The sequence below is a fragment of the Vombatus ursinus genome, unplaced genomic scaffold, assembly GCF_900497805.2.
Source record: "Vombatus ursinus unplaced genomic scaffold, bare-nosed wombat genome assembly UNPS02014810.1, whole genome shotgun sequence".
Taxonomy (NCBI): domain Eukaryota; kingdom Metazoa; phylum Chordata; class Mammalia; order Diprotodontia; family Vombatidae; genus Vombatus; species Vombatus ursinus.
The window spans coordinates 33,004,099-33,022,662 of record NW_020954588.1 but is presented as its reverse complement, the minus strand read 5'-3'; the positions used below and the strand labels follow the sequence as shown (position 1 = coordinate 33,022,662).

The following is an 18,564-nucleotide window of genomic DNA, read 5'->3' as shown; positions in this document are numbered from 1 at the left end:
TCAGATATTTTCCTTGGGATTTGAGAGGCAATTAAAATTCTGAGTTTTAAAGGATGGAACTTCAATTCTTCTTTGCTTCCAGATCCTGTTGAGCTATAGGTCATAAATCAATGAAGGAGTAAGCAGCTGTGTAGTGACATCCAGAAGTCAAACAAGCCAGAAGAGGTTACGGTGAAAAAAAGAAGTTAAACATAAAATTTGTCAATAATATTCATAACCACAACTGCTATTCATATCACACTTTAAGGTCTGCAAAGCACTTTGCATATATGATCTCATTTGATCCTAACAATATCCTTGAGGGGTAAATAGGCTCTCTATTTTGATGATAAGTAAATGGCCAATAGGGATAACCATATATAGGAAATAGAGTGATGTATTTCCACATAGAGGTTAGACAAATCTATTCAACATTCATCTTCCTTCTACCTTTGCAGAAAGCAGCTCATTGGTATCTTCTTATCCTATGGAATTCACATCTTTTATCTTTCCATATTCCATATCCATCTCCACAGAAGATTTAGCTAACAACTTGGTAGCTTTCCTCTAGATGTCTTTTAACATCTCATGAATGTGATATGCATGCAATTTGTCCATCTGGAATCTCTTGCTCTCACTGCATGATTGACTATTTCGGTTTCTGTTCACACCTGTCCATAATGGCTGCAGTGCTGGCACGGAAACCCTATGTGATCTGTTTATTGACGAGAGTGATGCCATTTTAGAATAACCCTCCCTTTCAGCTTAAATGGAAAGCCACTTCTACTCACTGTGTCTTGGCTTTTCTTTACCCCAGCCATCGTCAAAAAACAAAAGACAGACAATCCTCTCTTGAATCATAAGGATAATGAGACCAGCAAAGTAGGAACCTCTGTCCCCTCCTCTAGAAAATAATAAACTGACTCCAAGGCCAGTGGCCGCCTGGGTGTGAACCCAGCATGAGGATATGTTTTCGACAGTAAGTATCCATGGGAAATAGCTCCCATTCGGAGGTCCTCGTGGCCCTGAGAGACCTTCCTTTCTCTCTGGGTTTCTTCACTCCCTAGCTTGTAACCAAAAATGAAACTCAACTTTTTCACTGACCGAATCCCTAGATTCTGTGCAATGTGTCTTCTTTCCACGGCAGTTTTGTTAGTGAGTCCTAACCACAGAGGAGTGAAGAGAAACTGCTTCTTCCACTCTCCTCTTAGTGTCACGTTTGAGGGAAGAGGGCTAGTCCTTTGTAATTACCATTAGGGGCTCAGGAACATTGGTACCTATAAGCTCCATGTTTCTTTGAGGCTTGGAATTTCCCTTTTTCTCAGGTCAGTAGAAGCCTTTCATCTAAATCATTACTTTGCTTCATTCTTAGTGTGGCTGATTCAAGTCTATTGTTGGTTCTACATCAGCAGAAGCTTATGGTTCTGCAAGAAAGATTCTGTGTTTATTACCTCCAGAAAGTACCATGGCAGGCTTAGTCTGCTGAACATCTGCCTTCTAGTCACATGTTGCAAAATGAAGCTGGAGAAAGTAATGAAACCACGCTGACTGGGTCCATAACAAACAAATTAATGCCGTATAATCTCAGCTGGGCCCTCACTGTGGCTGGCAATCCTTCTATATAAACCTGGTCAATTCACTATACAACTCACCACAGAGGCTTTTCCAAACATTTCCATCCCTCCCATGGCCCCCTCTCCCACCACTCTCTTAGCTGAGGATCTCATCTCATATTTCACTGAAAAAGTATGGGCTATTTATTTGCAAGGGCTCCCTCTTCTCTCCCTCTCCTCCTCTTGCATCACTCACATGCCTTATGCCACTCTCTCTCCCTAAACCCAGTCTCACATGAAGAGGTGGCCTTTCTCCTTGCCAAGGCAAACTCCTGTACATGAACAGGCAATCTTCTTCCATATAGTCTTCTCCAGCAAACTGTCCACTGTACCATTCCCATTCTCTCACTAATTATTGATCTCTCCTTGCCATTTCCCTACTCCAGGCAAACAGACTCATATATCTCCATCTTTAAAAAAAAAAACATTTACTTGATCCATCCATCCCCACTAGCTAATATCCAGCACTTTTTCCCCCTTTGATGGCTAACCTCCTTGAAGATTAACACACCAATGGTTGTCTACTTGCTTTCCTCTCAGAGTTTTCTGGATTCTCTACAGTCTGGCTTCCAACCTCGTCATTCAATTGAAACCGTTCTCTCCAAAACTGCTGTGATCTCTTAAATGCCAAAACTAACGGTCTCTTCTGAATCTCCATCTTCCTTGACCTCTCAGCAGCCTTTAATAGTGTCAATCACCCTCTTCTCTCTTAAGTTTTCATATCATTTCATTTCACTTCTCTCTTGGGTCTTCTGATTCTACCTATCTTATAGCCCACTCATTCTCAGTCTCCTTTGCTGGATCTTCATCTAAATCACACCTGCTACCTGGCAGTGTCCCCCAAAACTCTTTCCTGGGTCCTCTCACCTTTCAATTCTATCCTAATACTACTTGGTGATCTCATTAGTTCCTATGGATCCAATGGTCATTTCAATGCAGATAAGATTCTCAGATCTATTTATCCAATCTTAATTTCTATTGTGAACTCTAGTATAGAATCAACAGCTGCCTACGGGACACCTCAAAATGGATGATCTACTGACATTTTAAATTCGTTATCTTTTCCTCAAAACCTTTGCTTCTTTGTAACTTTCTGATTACTGCTGATGGTATCGTCATCCTCCCACTCACGCAGACTCACAACCTGTCATCCTTGACCCTTCAGATTCTCTTTCACCCCCTGTATCCAATCTGCCTCCAATCAATCCCCTGTGGATTCTACTTTCACTGCACCTGTGGTATGCACCTGCCTCTCTCCTCTGACACTATCACCACCCTAGCACAGGCCTGATGGGGTCTGCCTGCCTCAAGTCTCTCCCCCCACCGATCTCTCCTCCACTCAGCTGACAGTGATCTTCAAGTGCGGGTTTGACTAGATCACCCTCCACCCACCAGTCGTTAAGTTCTATTGGCTCCCCATTAGTTTCAAGATGAAATACAAAATCTTCCATTTGGCTTTTAAAGCCCATCAACCTGGCCCCCTTTTACCTCTCCAATTTTAAACTTATTCCCTCCTCCATGATCTGCAATGCAGACAAACTGGCATCCTCGCTGTTCTTTGCACATAAGGTGCTTCATAAATTTTCACTGGCTCTCCTCCATGTCTCTCCTTCCTAATCTACACTTCCTGCCTCCCCTGACTTCCTTTTAAGGCTCAACTTAAATACCAGCTCCTCCAAGAAGCCTTGTCTGGTCTCTCTCAATGCTAGTGCCTTCCCTCTGGACTTAGCCCCAATTTAGCCAGCCTCTATTCTGTTTGCATAGTTGTTTGCATGTTGTCTCCCCCATTATATTGTGAGTTCCTTGAGATCAGGGATTGTTTTGCCTTTCTTTGTATCTCTGACACTAAGCTCAATGCCTAGCACATAGTAGGTGCTCAGTAAATGATTGTTGATGTCTCCAGAAGGGGTGTGTGTGTGCATTTTAGGTTTAAAGGTGGTGGAAGTTTGTCCCCCGAGAAAATGGGCTACTTGTCTGTTCCCAGCTCCCCACCCCTACCCCAACTTGTGTATTTATGGATTTTCTGTTCTACCAAATTCTTTCTTTTTTTTTTTCTCAGCTCGGCTGAGCTTTCTTGACTCCACGGCAGTTGAACTTCCTTGGAAATGTGGGTGTAAGTTAATAGCTTCTCACTGCTTTTCTCATGTGCCTTAATCTGTTTGAGTAAGTTCCACAAGGAAGGGATCACCAGTATCTCTATGATTTACTCTCTAGAGATTTAATTGTTATGATAGTGCAATTAAGGGGAGAAAAGCATGTCTAGACGGGAATCTATCTTTTTCTAAGATGTATAAGTATGTAAGAACTTGAGAAAATATTTGGTGTGATTTGTGTCAATTTGTTTATGATAAAAAAAAGACACTCTGAATTGAATTGTTGCCATAGCTGGTCAGTGGCCTTTCTCTTCTCAGCTGGGTTAATGTGGAAGAGGAAGTATGCATTTGTGCCTGTTGGCATTGGTGACGCTTGTAAATGTCACTTAATACAGCTGCAGTCTCTAAGCATCTCTTTTAGAAAGCCAAGGTTTTTCAGAAAAGATATTCTAAACTTCCTAAATATCTAGTTATTAAGCTTAAGTCACAATGATTGTCATATTTGCAGGGCCTCTCTAAGTCTCCTTACCCAAGACAGGCTGAGGTGCCTGCTTTCATTGAAGTTATCAGGACTCTCCATCAATCTGGGATGATGGCGATGCAATCAGAGGTATTCTGGGCCTGTGCCATTCCCAGGTACCCTTAAATTTGAGCAGTTGTTAATCTCTGCCTTCCATTCTGAATTTGGTGATCTAGTGTGAAAAGGGCAGAAAATCAGAAGAATGGGGTAAAAGACAGGTTTCACTCTTTCTCCATTCTTCTGAAATATTTTTGCCATGAAAGATATGCCAGGAGGGATATCTGTTCTAGAAAGAGAAAAAACCCCCAAGCAAATTCAATATCAATTTCAACATTTGAGGTTAAGTCAAACTTTGACTGTTTTCCATAGATTGGATTTCCTGATTATTTTATCACGTAAGGTTTAAAATACAGAAGGAAAAAAGAAGGTTGGATTTCTGTAATTCATTTCTAGACACACTCTTTCTGTCACTTGATTATCAGAGAGGGAAGAATTACAGAGGACAGGCATTTCTCTATTTATGCCTATGTAACAGATCCATATTTATAGTGTCCTTCAGAATTGGGAAAGTATTTTGTTTCCAAAGTAGAACTAGGGAGTATTTTTAGTTGTGCTAAAACAATTCCTAAAACAGAAGACAGTAACCTTTGATTATTTTGTTATGATCAAGTGATTATTAGAAGTAATGGTGAAGCAATGATTTGTTTGTGGGAGCTAACATTTCCCTAAAGTGACAGATATATTTTATTTCCAAAGAGAAAAAAAAAAAACATTGCATTTTTGTGTCCTAAAATGTACGTACTGTAGTGTGATAATTCAACTGTGCTTGAAAAAAGGGTCTATTTGGAGATTTTTGTTTTGTTTCTTTAAAAATATAATACTGAATGTGCATTAGATTTGGAATGCTATAGAGAGAAATGTTCTTCTGTCAGTCAGTGTTGTCTTGGAGTTCTCTCGGCAAAAATACTACAGTGGTTTGCCATTTCCTTCTCCAATGGATTAGGGAAACAGGTTAAAGTGATTTGCAAAGGGCGGCACAGCTAGCGCATATCTGAAGCTGGATTGAACCCGAGTTTTCCCGACTCCAGGCCCAGCACTCTATCTACTGAGTCCCCTAGCTGCCTCCATATAGAGAAATATTCATGTTAAAACTTTGAAATTGGGAAGTGGGTAGGGTTAAATTAATTTGAGCTTCTGATATTTTAAAATGCAGTTCATATCAAACAATGGAATAGGAAAATTTGGAATCCTGCCATTATAAAAAGTCCTTCTGAATTTAGAATAAAATAACAGAAGGAAAATGCACACCTAGTTTTGAAAAGACAACAGTTTTCAGACTTAAGACTTTAGCCTCATTGAATATCTATACCAGATGTCTTCTAACTTTTAAGACACTGTCACAATATGTTAACATTTTATTCTGAATTACTGAAAAGTCTTTTTCTTTAATTAGAAATCTACGTTTTTATGACAATCAAAGAAGAACCCTCGGAGTCCTCAAGTGTCAAAACAAGGCCCTTCCCCATGAGAATTTTTTGTAAAAATGGTGTCCGACCTTGAGCTATTAACTATATTAGTGAGAAAGTTTACAGTATAAAAGAATGAATGTTTTGGAAACATCTCCTCATATCGATAAAAAGACAATAAATGTACAATTAAGTACCCACAACCTCAGAGACATTAAGCCATTTTGACCAATATAAATGAGCTCATTGCTGATCTTAAAAAAAAAAAAAAAACAACAAAAAACCTCCAATCATTTTTCTGTTTACTCTTCGTTTTTGGAAAGTAAAATTTCACATCATAGCCTTATTTTTGTGAATCTTAATTTCCACCAGTGATGTTGGCTTTGAACTACATTGTGAATGGAATGTTACACAAAATATGAATATACCTTGGCCTAGAAGTACAAAAGGAAAAGGAGTTAAATACCTCCTATGCACTCTGAGTATGAAATACACTTTCAGTGTTATATAACTATGGATTGTGTTACAGCCATAAACAACTCCAATGTCTTATATTATCAGCCTTAAAACAGTTAACAACTAAGCCCTGATTTAAATTGTAAGCAGTGAAATTTACTGTGTGAGATAGAATCTCTTATTTGCCTTCTGTCTCCGCTTTTGATTCAAGTGTTGCTGATGCCACAGCACTGATCCACCATATAAGAAAAGGAGTCTCCAGCCCCTATAGGAAATGCCTGCTGTCACCACCCAAAGGGTCAGCCCACCTCCAAATGGATGAAGATTGTAGTCATCCAGACAAGAGCAGGTCATCCCAATTCACCGCCTCTTCTTCATCCCCCTCATTATTTTAAATCTCTCTGATCAAAAAAGCCTCCCACATGTGAAATCATGGGTCTGGTTCTTATAAGCCTTGAAGAATATGAAGTTAGGAATTATAAACTGGTTGTTCCAAATTATTTTTTATCTTTATCTAAGATCAAACAGAGCTGAGAAAATTTTGTGTCGACTTGACTAGTGAAAAGTCAGTCTGCAATTTTCAGACCCACATAGCAACGCTGGAAGAATAAAAGATGGGCTTTTGTAGCAGGGAGTAGCATAAGCTCACTGAAAGAACTGCACATTTTCCCAAATTTATTGATCTTGTACAAAATCCTCCTATGCAATGATGGGTTGGCAAACTTATTTTGCGTATGCAGCAGTGGTTTGAGGTAGAAGCATATTACTGACTCGACAAGTTCGCTATTTAACTGCATGCGATACTTTGGGCAATGCACACTTTTTAGTCACTTGGCCTTCCTCTGAGGATTCTGAAACTTGAAGAAGTGTGGGATCTAAAATGAGGAATGAGCCTACCTCTGAAAATACCTACTTGTAGCAAGTCTGCTGATCTCTCTGAGGTTCCCTTCTCTACAGAATGGAGATAATAACTGTACCACCTATTTCACGGGTTAACAAAATCACAGACTTTTCAGAGCCGGAAGGGACGTGAGATATGACTTAGTCCCAATCACAATTGTGCAAGCATCCGCTCTACGGCAAACATATGGCCTGGGCCCAGGGCACCGGGATCAGATTAAAACATAATTGGAAAATATTTAACAAAATGAATAAAAATACAACAGAACATAAGTAACGTTAACATGGTTTTCTAAGGCAGTATGCGGCCATTGGCGGCCCCGTTTCTGTCTGAGTTTGATACCACTGATGTACAACGTGTTAGCCCTAAAGACCTCTGGTGAGAGGGGAGCCACCACTACTTCCCCCTTCCACTTTGACATGACTCTAGTTTTTAGGAAGTTTTTTTTCTTATTGCCTTGACGCCTTAAGTTGCATCTTTGCCCCTCCTATCCATTGTTCCAACTTCTCCCCAGTGGGGCCAAGGTGTAGAGAGGGAGAATATTCCTTCTCTTCCATGTGGAAACCATTCAAATATATGGAAAAAAAATATCATATCCCCTTAAATATTTTAAGAACTAAATATTCCCAGATCTTTCAACTGATTGAGGCCCTTTATCATCCTATTTGCTCTTTTAGATGCACTGCAGTTGATCAACATTGTTCCTGAATTTGCATGAAGAGGTAGAAATTTCAGGAGAGGCATGCCTTATGCCCTCTGCCACTCTTGGGAGAGATCAGGAAGCAGACTTGGGAGTTTCTGGAAACTGGAACCCCACAAAACAAAAATATAAAAACAATTTCACAAGAGAGACAGATAGGCAAGACAGACAGAAACAGAGAGAAACATACAGAGACAGAGAAAGAAGACAGAGAGATTTTATGTGGATTATCAAACACATGCAATACCAAGAAAAATTATGAGCTCAATAATGAAAGTATAAAAATACTGACCTAATACATTTATAGCCCTTTAGGCATATGCACCATCAGGGGAAATTCCTAGATCATTGCAAATGTACAACTATCAAAAATGCCACCAATATAATGAATATAATAATCCTTAACAATAATCATAGAAGCATGAGAAATTCACTCATTCCTAAAAAGAGGACAGTGATGAATTAAACATTTATACCTTCCTTTATACCTTAGTGGAGCCTGGATGGATACAAGGGCACAGGTTTCCCAACTTCTAGCAGGGAGAAAAGCAAAGGAAAGAAACAGACCACCAGTTCCCCTCTGCCTCCAGTAGAATATTCCTCTCTCCACCTCTGACTGCAGAAAAAGGTGAGTAGCCTCTACACATTTCACTGCTCCATCTTCCAGAAGAGACAGTCAACAGAATGAACAAGGCCAGCGCAGAGCTAAGAGGCGGCGACTGCTCTGTCAAGAAGGGTCCAGACTGAAGACCCAAAAGACCCATCTACCATGTCATCTATATTTCCAGTCACACTTAGCCACAAGCTTCTAGTCAAAGTTTTTTTCTTTCAATGACTCAGTGCTTTTACTCATCTCCTGCCCTCCCCACCACCCACAACTCAGGAGGAGGTGCCACCTTCTAAAGAAAGGTTGCATTCTAAACTCTGCCAACAGAAGAGTCAGTTTGCAACCCAGAGAATCCAACAGTGTTCATAACAGAAAGCCATCTCTTCAGGCCACCTTAAGTGACTTGGGAACACATCTGAATAAGGATGACCAACCACATTCACAATAAAAAGTTACTCCCCCATCACCAAAACACTGAGGGCTACCCCTGTGCCTTTTAGAGCCAAGTGAAGGAGGGGACCCTTCTGCCCACAGAGAGCTAAGTGTCAATGATCAGCTATGATACTGCCAAGATGACAGGCCAGAGGACCCCTTGTTACCATTTCCTTTCTAAGATGTGACGTCCAGAGCCCAACAAACTATTACAGATGCAGCCTGACCTATGGGAGAGTACGAGTGAACAATGGCCTCCCTAATCCTGGACCCTGTCACCCTTCATGTGGCCCTACGTCCATCCCCACTTTTGAGGGATCAGAGGAAATGTGGAAGATAAGGTGCTTTGTAAGTCCTGAAACCCTTGGTCAGTGTCACCCCTCGGCTATGAATCAAGCTCCCCTGCAGATGGTCGTTCCTGAGCAGCTCTCCCGTGTGAGGAAGGCTCTTCCGCTTCAAGATGCTCGTTAGAATCCCATGCATTTGGTGAACTGTAATATGCCTCTCTATCATTTCCAGCCACTGGTCTTAGTTCTCTCTCAGCCAAAGACAGCAAATTTAACCCTTACTTTCTTTAACCTTACACACTTTTAGACACTTATTTTGTTTACCCTCTCTCTGTCTTCTTTCAGAAGAAAATCCCTAATTCTCTCAACTGAGCCCATAACATGGCCTCTAGGCCCTTGGTCTTGCCCATCCGGATGCCCTACTCTGTATTCCCAGTTTGTCGATGTCTTTTCCAAAATGTGGTGACCATATTTTGTAGACTCCAATCCTGAAAAATGGCACTGAGGAGAGTGCAGGACAGAGGGCATAGTGTTCTCAGATCATCTCAATGTAGTCATACTCATAACTGACATCTAGAGACTGCTTTAAGCTTTGCAAAGCATTCTGCATATCTCATCTCAGCCTCATAACAAGCATATAAAGTAGTATTCTATCTATTTTTCAGGTAAACTGAAGTTGGCAGAGTTTTAATGACTTGTCTAGGGTCACACAGCTCATAAGGCAAGATGGAATGTGAACCTAGGACTTCCTGACTCCCAGCTAGCCCTCAAGACACCAGGCTGCCTCCCAATTTTATTTTGGCCTACAAGAGGAAACTGCTGATTTAGCTCAAAAAAGATAATCAATTCAGAGAAACCAACATTTTTATGTCAGCATAATTTTCAAGTTTCCTCCAGTCAATGACAGTTTAGCTTGGACAGAAAATAAGTTTGGGCATAGGTGAAAACCAAAGTGTATCACTTAGCAAGTAACCACACCTCTGGTTTGTGGAGGGTTATTAGGAGGAATGCTAGATTTGGGGCTAGAAGATCAAAGTCGAAATTCCAGACCAGACATTTGCTGGTTGTAGCAGCCTATGAGGGTATCTTATTGTCTCTGAGCTAAAAATTTATTTAAAAAAAAAAAAAGATGATGCCTGTACTCCCTGGACCTCCTAGGGTTACGGTAAGGCAGCTCAAAGTACCTTCTAATTACACTAGGTCTTGTAGTTGCCTATTACCTCCAGGATAAACTAGAAAGTCTTCTTTTTAACATTTAAAGTCCTTCACAACCCAGCTCCATGTCTGCCTTCCCAGACTCACTGTCTCTTACTCCCTTCCCCATTCAACAAGCCCGCCATACTTGCCTTCTGTTTAATTCTTCACACAGGACTAAGTCTGCCTCTGTGTCCTTGCGTTGGCTGGTGGTCCGTCATCTGTGCAACCCACTCACCCCTCACTTATGCCTCACAGATTCCCTCTCTTCCTTCACCCTTCTATAGGAAGCCATTTCTGATTTCTCCACATGCACATGCTCCCAGTTTTCTTCCCTAACTAGTTTGGGTATCATGTATGTACTGACCCATGTGTGGGTTATCTTCCCCGATGGGTTTTAAGTGCTCTAAAAGTAGGGATTGCATCATTCTCTGTATTTTCTCTGCCTACCTAGTACACTGCTTGAGGACTGATCTTAAAAAATTAGCCTTTTAAAATCGTGCAGCCCCTCTTAGATATCCTCCACATACAGTGAGAAAGAATCATTTGTTCTGCCGAGACCATCCTCTTATGCAGTATTTTCGCTGGCTTGTATCACACAATATATAATGAGGTATTGAATCCAAACAAAGCTGGGATGTGATGGTGGAGGGGAAGAGTAGATCACTATGGCGAAGCCAGCCAGTTGGCTCCATTTCATACCAATCTATGACTTCCTGCCTGAAAACCACAGAAAACTGTCTAACCTCTTTGTCTCCCCCATTTCTTTTCCTGTTTCTCTTCTCTGTCTTCAAATATAGGTCTCTCTGCTCCTCTTTCTCTCTTCTCCTTTCTTCTTACTTTTCTTTTCCCATTTTCTCTCTCTTTTTTAAAAGCAAATCTTGTCTACTTCCCTTAACTGGCTGTGATAGGTAATTACATGGACTATTTATGCCTAATCTCTGGTAGAGTGTTCCAAGTTCATATTGTTCCGACCAGTTAGACACACCATACCTTGACTTCGACATAGTAATGTCATTTTGGTCCTCTTCCAGAACAAAGAACAACCAACCAATAATAGAGAATTATTATGGTGCAAAGAACAGATGGTTTGAAGTCAAAGGGTGTGGGCTCAAGTCCTGTGCCATTTTTGGTGTAACCTTGAGTAATTTATCTGGACTTTTCATCATTTTGAAATTGGGCATAATAATACCCTCTACTGCCTTCATGGCAGGATTGCTTTAAAGATCAAATTAGTTGTTTGTAAAGCACTTTGTAAAGTTAAAAGTTCTATAAAATTGTTAGCCAGTATTAGCTGTTGTGCTATTTTATGTTTCCTGTTTTTAATTTCTAAAATTTTAATTTTAATTTCTAAATTAATTTCTTAAAATTTCTTAATTTCTAAAAAAGTTAAGAATAGTTTATATTTCTTCATTTTTAAAGACATACTTAAACTAAATTAAGTTTTCTTCTTTCAATAGCAAAGGATCTAGAGGAAAGCCTCAAGCATGCTAGCTGGCTCACTAGCAGCATGAATGAGTAGGCATAGAGAAATTACTAATGGCAGTTACACACACGCATGCACACACACACACACACACACACACACACACACACACACACTCTGACAAAAACAGCAACCATAGTAAACCTAGACCCAGGCCTGAATGGTCTCTTCCCTCAAGTCCTGGGTACAATCCAATGGGTACATGTCATAAAAAAGACAAGGTTGTATGAAAGGAGATGTAACAAGTCACCTGTTTTGTCCTTCTCCAAGGACTGCCCCTTGTGGCATGCAAACTCCTTGCAGGTAGGACCTTCTGGCTTTTCTCTTTTAAAAACTTTCACTCATTGGTCTTCTATGGTAAAAAGAGTCACTTACTCTGGTCATTATACTTATTATGAGTACTTTATTAGAATGGCCACTTAAATTTCACCCACTGCTTTATGATTAATAGTAACCTACAAAATGGGACTCAATCCCTAATGAAGATATGGATTCAAGGCTTTATTTCCTAAACAAAGCTGCTAATTTCTTTTCAATATTCAAGAATTTTCTATTCAATTTTATTATAGAAAAACACTTTCCTCCATTCCTTTAGCTCATTTAACTAAATGGGAACCTTTTATAGGCTTTCATACACCATAGGGGCTTACAGACTCTATCAATATCTCTTTGGCTTCAAACAGTCCCTTAAACTGGAAAACACAATCAGTTTCAGGGGAAAATTTTTTTTTTCCATATAATTAACGATAAGGGGAATCCTTTAAAGTATAGTGTTTGTAATGTTCAATGTAATATGTTTTCATGATCTGATGATCTGAATCTCTCCAGGCCATGATGACAGAAGAGAACTGACAAGATGGCTTTCACTGTCTTTCAGTAAACTGAGAAGTCATTCTTCTTGTATGGTCCTTCTTTCCCAACCTCCTATGTGGAAAGGAATGCTAATATAGTGTAACTCAAAATATCCCAGGGTGGAGGTGGGGGTGGTGAAGAAATGGATGAGGAAGGAAGACAATGGTCCAGTGTGTTTACAGAGCACTCTTCCGGGGAGCTTCTTGTCTTTCTGTGAGAAGTACCTGCTGTTGTTGTTGGTGGTGGTGGTGGTGGTGTTTGGGGAGGGAAAGGAGTAGAGAAGTAGAGAGGATAGGGGGGTGTGACACGGTAATGGAGAATCTACCATAGGCTGCAACTTTTCCCCAGCTGGGGTCTTTTTGAAATGATATTGTTAAAAGAGCCAGGGATGGTGGCATTAGCTATCCTGAGGCTACAGCATTCTTTTTCCCACCTTCCCACCTCTGCCTGTTTCATAAGAGATCTACATGGGAAGGAAGAAGATTGAGTCTTGGGCTAACAGAAAATAAGATGAGAAGCTGCTGACAGAAATGTTTTCTATGAAAGAGAAATGGGTCTATGTTGGCACATGAAAGGTACATATTAAGTGGGGTTTTTTTTTTTGTTTGTTTGATTGATTTTTTTTAACCAGGGAGGAATTATGATAGAAAAATGTCTGGTCCAATTTTCTATGGATCAGAAAATGAGACTTTGAAAATTGCCATCATAAAAAAGAGGTGGGGGAAGGGAACTAAATCATTCAGGGCATCATAAACTTGGAAGTAATCTTAGAGAGTCCTAACTCTTTCATTTTACAGATAAGGAAACTGAGGGCCAGAGAGGTTAAACTGACTTGCTCAAGGAGCACTAATTACATATGTTTCTTCAAGTGTTCATTATACATATGTATATATACAGATATACACATACATGTCTATATATCTACACAGACACACGTGCACATATGCATATATGTATCTATATATACAATCATACATGCATGTATGTACATACAGTCTTATACAATATTTTTTACTCATACACATATAGACATATATAGATGTGTATGAGTAAAAAATTTTGCTGTAATCTAAACAAAGCGCTGGCCTTCAGACCAAGATCAATGAATTTTTTTTTTAGACTGACCTAGCACAGCCTCAAACCTAGCACAGGCACCAGAGAGGGGGATGAGCCTTGGTGAACTTTTATTCATGCTGCCATCTAATAAATAACACCCTGATATGATTCAAAGCAATAAGCAAGCTTTTTGTTTGTTTGTTTGGGGTTTTGTTTTATTTTTTCATGACTCTGCATTCCATAATTGGGACTTCCCTGAGTGTATCTGTCATTACATGTGTATGCATGATAATGTTACTATGTCACTGAATTCATGTGTGAATTACAAGCATAATTAATAAGTGGAACTTAGAAAACTAGCAGTCAACAAAAAGCCTTGGCATAGGAAAGTACAACTCCTTTGAAAACTCCTGAATTTCATGAATTTAGGTAACAAAGGAACTTATTGAATATTAAGTCCCCTGAGGGCAGGGACAGTATGTATCCTCAGGGCCTAGTACAGTGGTCTGGGTGTGGTAAGTGATTAATACATGTTTATTAACTTGAATTGAATTCAGAATGCCTACATTTCACAAGGTTGCTGTCAGAAACGCATCAAGTAAACCTTGAAATAGAGATATAAATGTAGGCTGTTCATGATTTAATGGGGAACTTGCCAATTCCCCAAGCAGAAAATTGATAGCTCTACATTACCATAAACAATGCTGTTGAAGAAGAACTAAAAGAGAGAGCAGAGATAGTCTTCTATTTCTTCAAGGCCATTATCCCCATTACTGAAGATTGTACGCACATGTTAAAAGAATGTTCTGATCATTTCCTAATGAATGGATTACAAAAAGAGGACCTTAACTAGCTTGGCATGTGTTATCCTCCTGTACAAATGTACATAGATATTTCCTGTGCATACCAGATGGTTATTTCCTTGTATAAATTTTACCACCTGGCCTCTGAGATGCTGATTACTACAAAACTTGCTTTTAGAGTCTTTTAATATGGAAACTTATTTAACATTAGAGGAGTGTGAACTTGAACCAGAACAGATAGGAGAAGGTGCATGGTGGCAAGAGACAAGAAATTTGGGGGGTTTCTTGTGCATGTACAGCTTGTTTCTAAGTTCTATGGGGTGTAGTAAAGGACATTCTAACTTCAAAGGGAAATAAGATCTTTTCCCTGGGCTCTTGTTTGCTTAATTGCTTTGTTACAAACAAGAATCCTGTATATTCAAGAGTATGAGTATGGTTTACTAGACTGTATTCATGGACTTTGGGAAAGCATAATGCCCTAAGTTTAAATACTCAAAAGAAATAAGGCAGTACTCCAGCAAGTGCATGCTAGAGGAGGTTTTTGTAAAAAGCAGGGAAGCTAACAGCATGATCATCACAGTTATAAAGCTTGAGGGAACCTCAGAGATGCTCTAGGCCAATGCATCCTTATCATGGATGCTCATCACAGCACTACCAAGAAGCTGGCACTCATCAGGAGCTTAAGGACTTCTCAGTTTAGGGGAACTCATTACTTCTATCCCTCTTTGGGACAGTTTTAATTGTCAAGAATGTTCTGTTTACATGGCAGCTACATATGCCTTTTGGAAATGGCTATCATTGCTCCTAATTCTGGTCTCTGATGCCAAAAGGAACAAGTGTGATCCCCTTTCCATAAGAAATGGAAGAAAATTTGGTTCAGTCCCTGCTCTGAAGGAGCTTACAATCTAGTGAGGAGAGACAACAAAAACAAATATAGGTATATGTAAACAGAAGATAATTGTAGGGGGAAGGCACTACAAGCTGAATGGTGTGTGAGCTGAGTCTCTAAGGAAAGCTGAGATTCTAAGAGGTAGAGGTACAGAGGGAATGAATTTCAGGCAAGAAGGACAACTATATAAGGAGACGGTAGACTGGTATAAGGAATAAGAAAGAGGCCAGTTTGGATGAACCATAGTGGACATGTGGAGGAATGTGTAACGAGGCTGGAAAAGTAGTTTTTGGTAAAGGGCTTAAATGCCAAACAGAGGAGGTTACTGTTGCACAAAGCAGGAAGAGGAAACCAAAAGAGTTCATTGGAAAGGAGAGTGATTTGGATATACTTGTGCTTTTAGGAAGGTCACTTAGGCAATTTAGTAGCACACAGATGAGAGTGAAGGAGAGACCTAAAGCTGCCCAAATGCAATGGGAAATGACTGCAGTAGTCTAGGTGAGAGTCACTTAGGGGCTGACCTTGTACAGTTGACTACATCATGGAAAGGAGATGAGCTCAAGAGATGTTATGGCAGGATAAAAGACAAGATGTGGCAACTGATTTGGATATGTCTTGAGAGGGAGAAGGAAAAGTCAAGGATTACACTGAGGTGGAGAACCTTGGAGTCTGAAAAGATTGTGATAGCTTCAATAGTAAAGAGGAAGTTTAAGAAAAGAGGGGTACTTGGGTGTAAAAACCAAGAAATTATGTTTAGATGTGTTGCGTTTGAGACACCTTTGGGGCACCCAGTTCAAAATGAATAATAGAGAAAGTCTATAATCCACAGCTAGGAGAAAGGCTAGGGATGGACATACACATCTGGGAGTCATCAGTATAGAAAGAATAAAGGAACTGATGGGGCCAGTAAGAGAGAGCGGAGAGAGAGAAGAGAAGAGGGCCTAGGTTGGAGCTTCATGTAGCATGGTCTTCATGTCCTTCAGGAAACTTCCTTGGACTGTTCTCCAGCTCACCAATGTTACTCCTAAAATGTGGAAACTAGGACTGAGCACAATGCTACCTATGGCCTCTCAACAGGGAAGAGATCAGAGCCCCTTCAACTACTCAATTCCCTTGCTTTTGACATTATATCTCTTAATGCAGTCTACAATTACACTAGGTTCTTATTAACTCATATTGATCTTGCCAGAAATCAAAATCCAAAGTGTTATCTAGCTACATCTCTCCCTCATTGTCCTTGTAAAGTTAATTTCTTGAGCCCAAGAGTAGAGTGTTACATTTATATTTATTAGATTTTATCTCATTAGAAATGGCTGATTTTGATCTGTTGAGCTTTTTTGTATCTTATTATTTAGGATGTTAGTTATCCCTCCTAAGTTGGTCATCTGAGAATCTGATAAAGACGTGATTTATTTCTTCAAATAATTCATAAAAATGTTGAATAGAACAGGAACAAGGAGAGATCCTCGTTGCCCTCTATTGAAGACCTTATTGCAAGTTGACATTGGCCCATTAATAACTAATTTTTCAGGCCAAACATTCAAGCAGTTCAAAATCCAACTATGTGTCCTTGAGTCCCCTCTTTTCCATCCTTGTCACAAAGATAGCTTGAGACTTTATCCAACGCTGTCCTAAAGTCTAGATAAACTACACAACAAACATTCCCTGTCAAAGAAGAAAACAACCTGTGAATAGCATGTCAAGAAAATCAGGTCTGGCTGGCTTCATAGAGTCATAGAGCTCTTAGAAAGCTTCACTTCCCTTTTTAAATATTAACAAACCATTCCTTCATTAAGTCCTATAATTCTGCCAGGAAATTAAGTCAAAATTACTGATCTATATATTTAAACATCCCTTTCCTTTCCCCTTTTTAAGGCCCATAAACCTCATGGTTTAAAAAAAGTGAAAGTGTTCTCCCCTACATCAGTCAGAAGAGAGTAGTTTCACGCAATGCTTTCACTTCCTAGTCCATTCTGGCTGTGCCCATAAGGGCACCCTCCTCACAAAGTGTAAATGGTGGTTCTACAACTGCCCAACATGCTTCTACACTACCTCTCTGGCCCCAGAGGAAAGTAACACACGGGCAGGTGATTTAAACATTTTAGGAATTAACAGGATTCCCTACCCTTCTTAGTGTCAGAAAGGTACATAATCAGACAGAATGAAATATAAAATAATAACAATAATTACCTGCAAGATTTTGCAGATTCTACCCTTTTCTCTTCTTAGAAAGATGGGCTTTTGGGAAGGGAAACAATATTTTCTCATTGGCCCATCAAAAGAGCGGATTTCAGTGCAATTCTTTCACTATCTACTATGTGGTCTATGCAGATTTAGTGATGGTGCAGCTCAATTATTGGCTATTGTGCCGACAGTACATCAAGGGAAGCTCTCCCACTACCTCCAAGGGCTTAGGAGAGCATGTCAGAGAGAAGAAGAGTATTGGCTGATGGTTCAAAATGGAGGGAGGCCAAAAGGAAGAATCCCCCCATCCTGGAGCGAGGGAGGTTGAAATCAGAACGAATGCAACATACAACCTGTATAATATGATCTATATTATTTATATATATATATATATATAGACACATAGGTATATATATAATATACAAATCGTATCATCTCTATAACTCAAATTAATTCAAATCACCTGAAAGATACTTCATCGCATTTAATTCTCTTTCCAGACTGTCTAAGGTTTGATGATCAGCAGCATCTTCAAGGAATGGTTCATTTTGGTCAGTTACATCAAGGTATTCAATTTCTGAAATTTCTGAAATAGCTCTGGATGTTGGCCGAGAAACTGCGCTTCCTGGTCGTTGGTGCAGAGACACGTGGCTCCGGGAACCATTAAGAAGTGTTTTACAAATTGGTATATTCGCCGACAATGGTCTCTTGGAAATACACCCTAAAATGTAATGCACATAATTTGAATTTGTTATTATTATTGTTATTATTATTATTATTATCATTATCATTATCAATAAACATCAGAGGATGCAAATAAATAAACATACTATGTGTATAAGCAATCTACAACAATTCAATTTGGACAAAAGAGTTCATTAGATGATCACTTCTTAATTACCAATTTTGTGGTTTACTACAGTACGTATTTCATGTGGATTCTCCTACCATGAAGCAGACTTCTAGCCTATATTTTTCCCCTCACTGTTGGTTGGTATGAGTTTACAGAAATCGAAGTTATTTTAACGTAAGTTAATTTTTAACTA

The 18,564-nt window shown here is 39.6% G+C and overlaps 1 protein-coding gene across 2 annotated transcripts in view; it reads right to left on the bottom strand.

Moving 5' to 3' along the window:
* Nucleotides 1-18,564, bottom strand: part of ZBBX (zinc finger B-box domain containing) — a 126,725-nt gene that overhangs the window by 2,155 nt on the left and 106,006 nt on the right. For both annotated transcript variants that reach the window (XM_027876075.1, XM_027876076.1), the window contains exon 19: nt 17,982-18,239. In XM_027876075.1, coding sequence (XP_027731876.1) covers nt 17,982-18,239 — 258 coding nt within the window. The remainder of the gene's footprint in view (nt 1-17,981; nt 18,240-18,564) is intronic.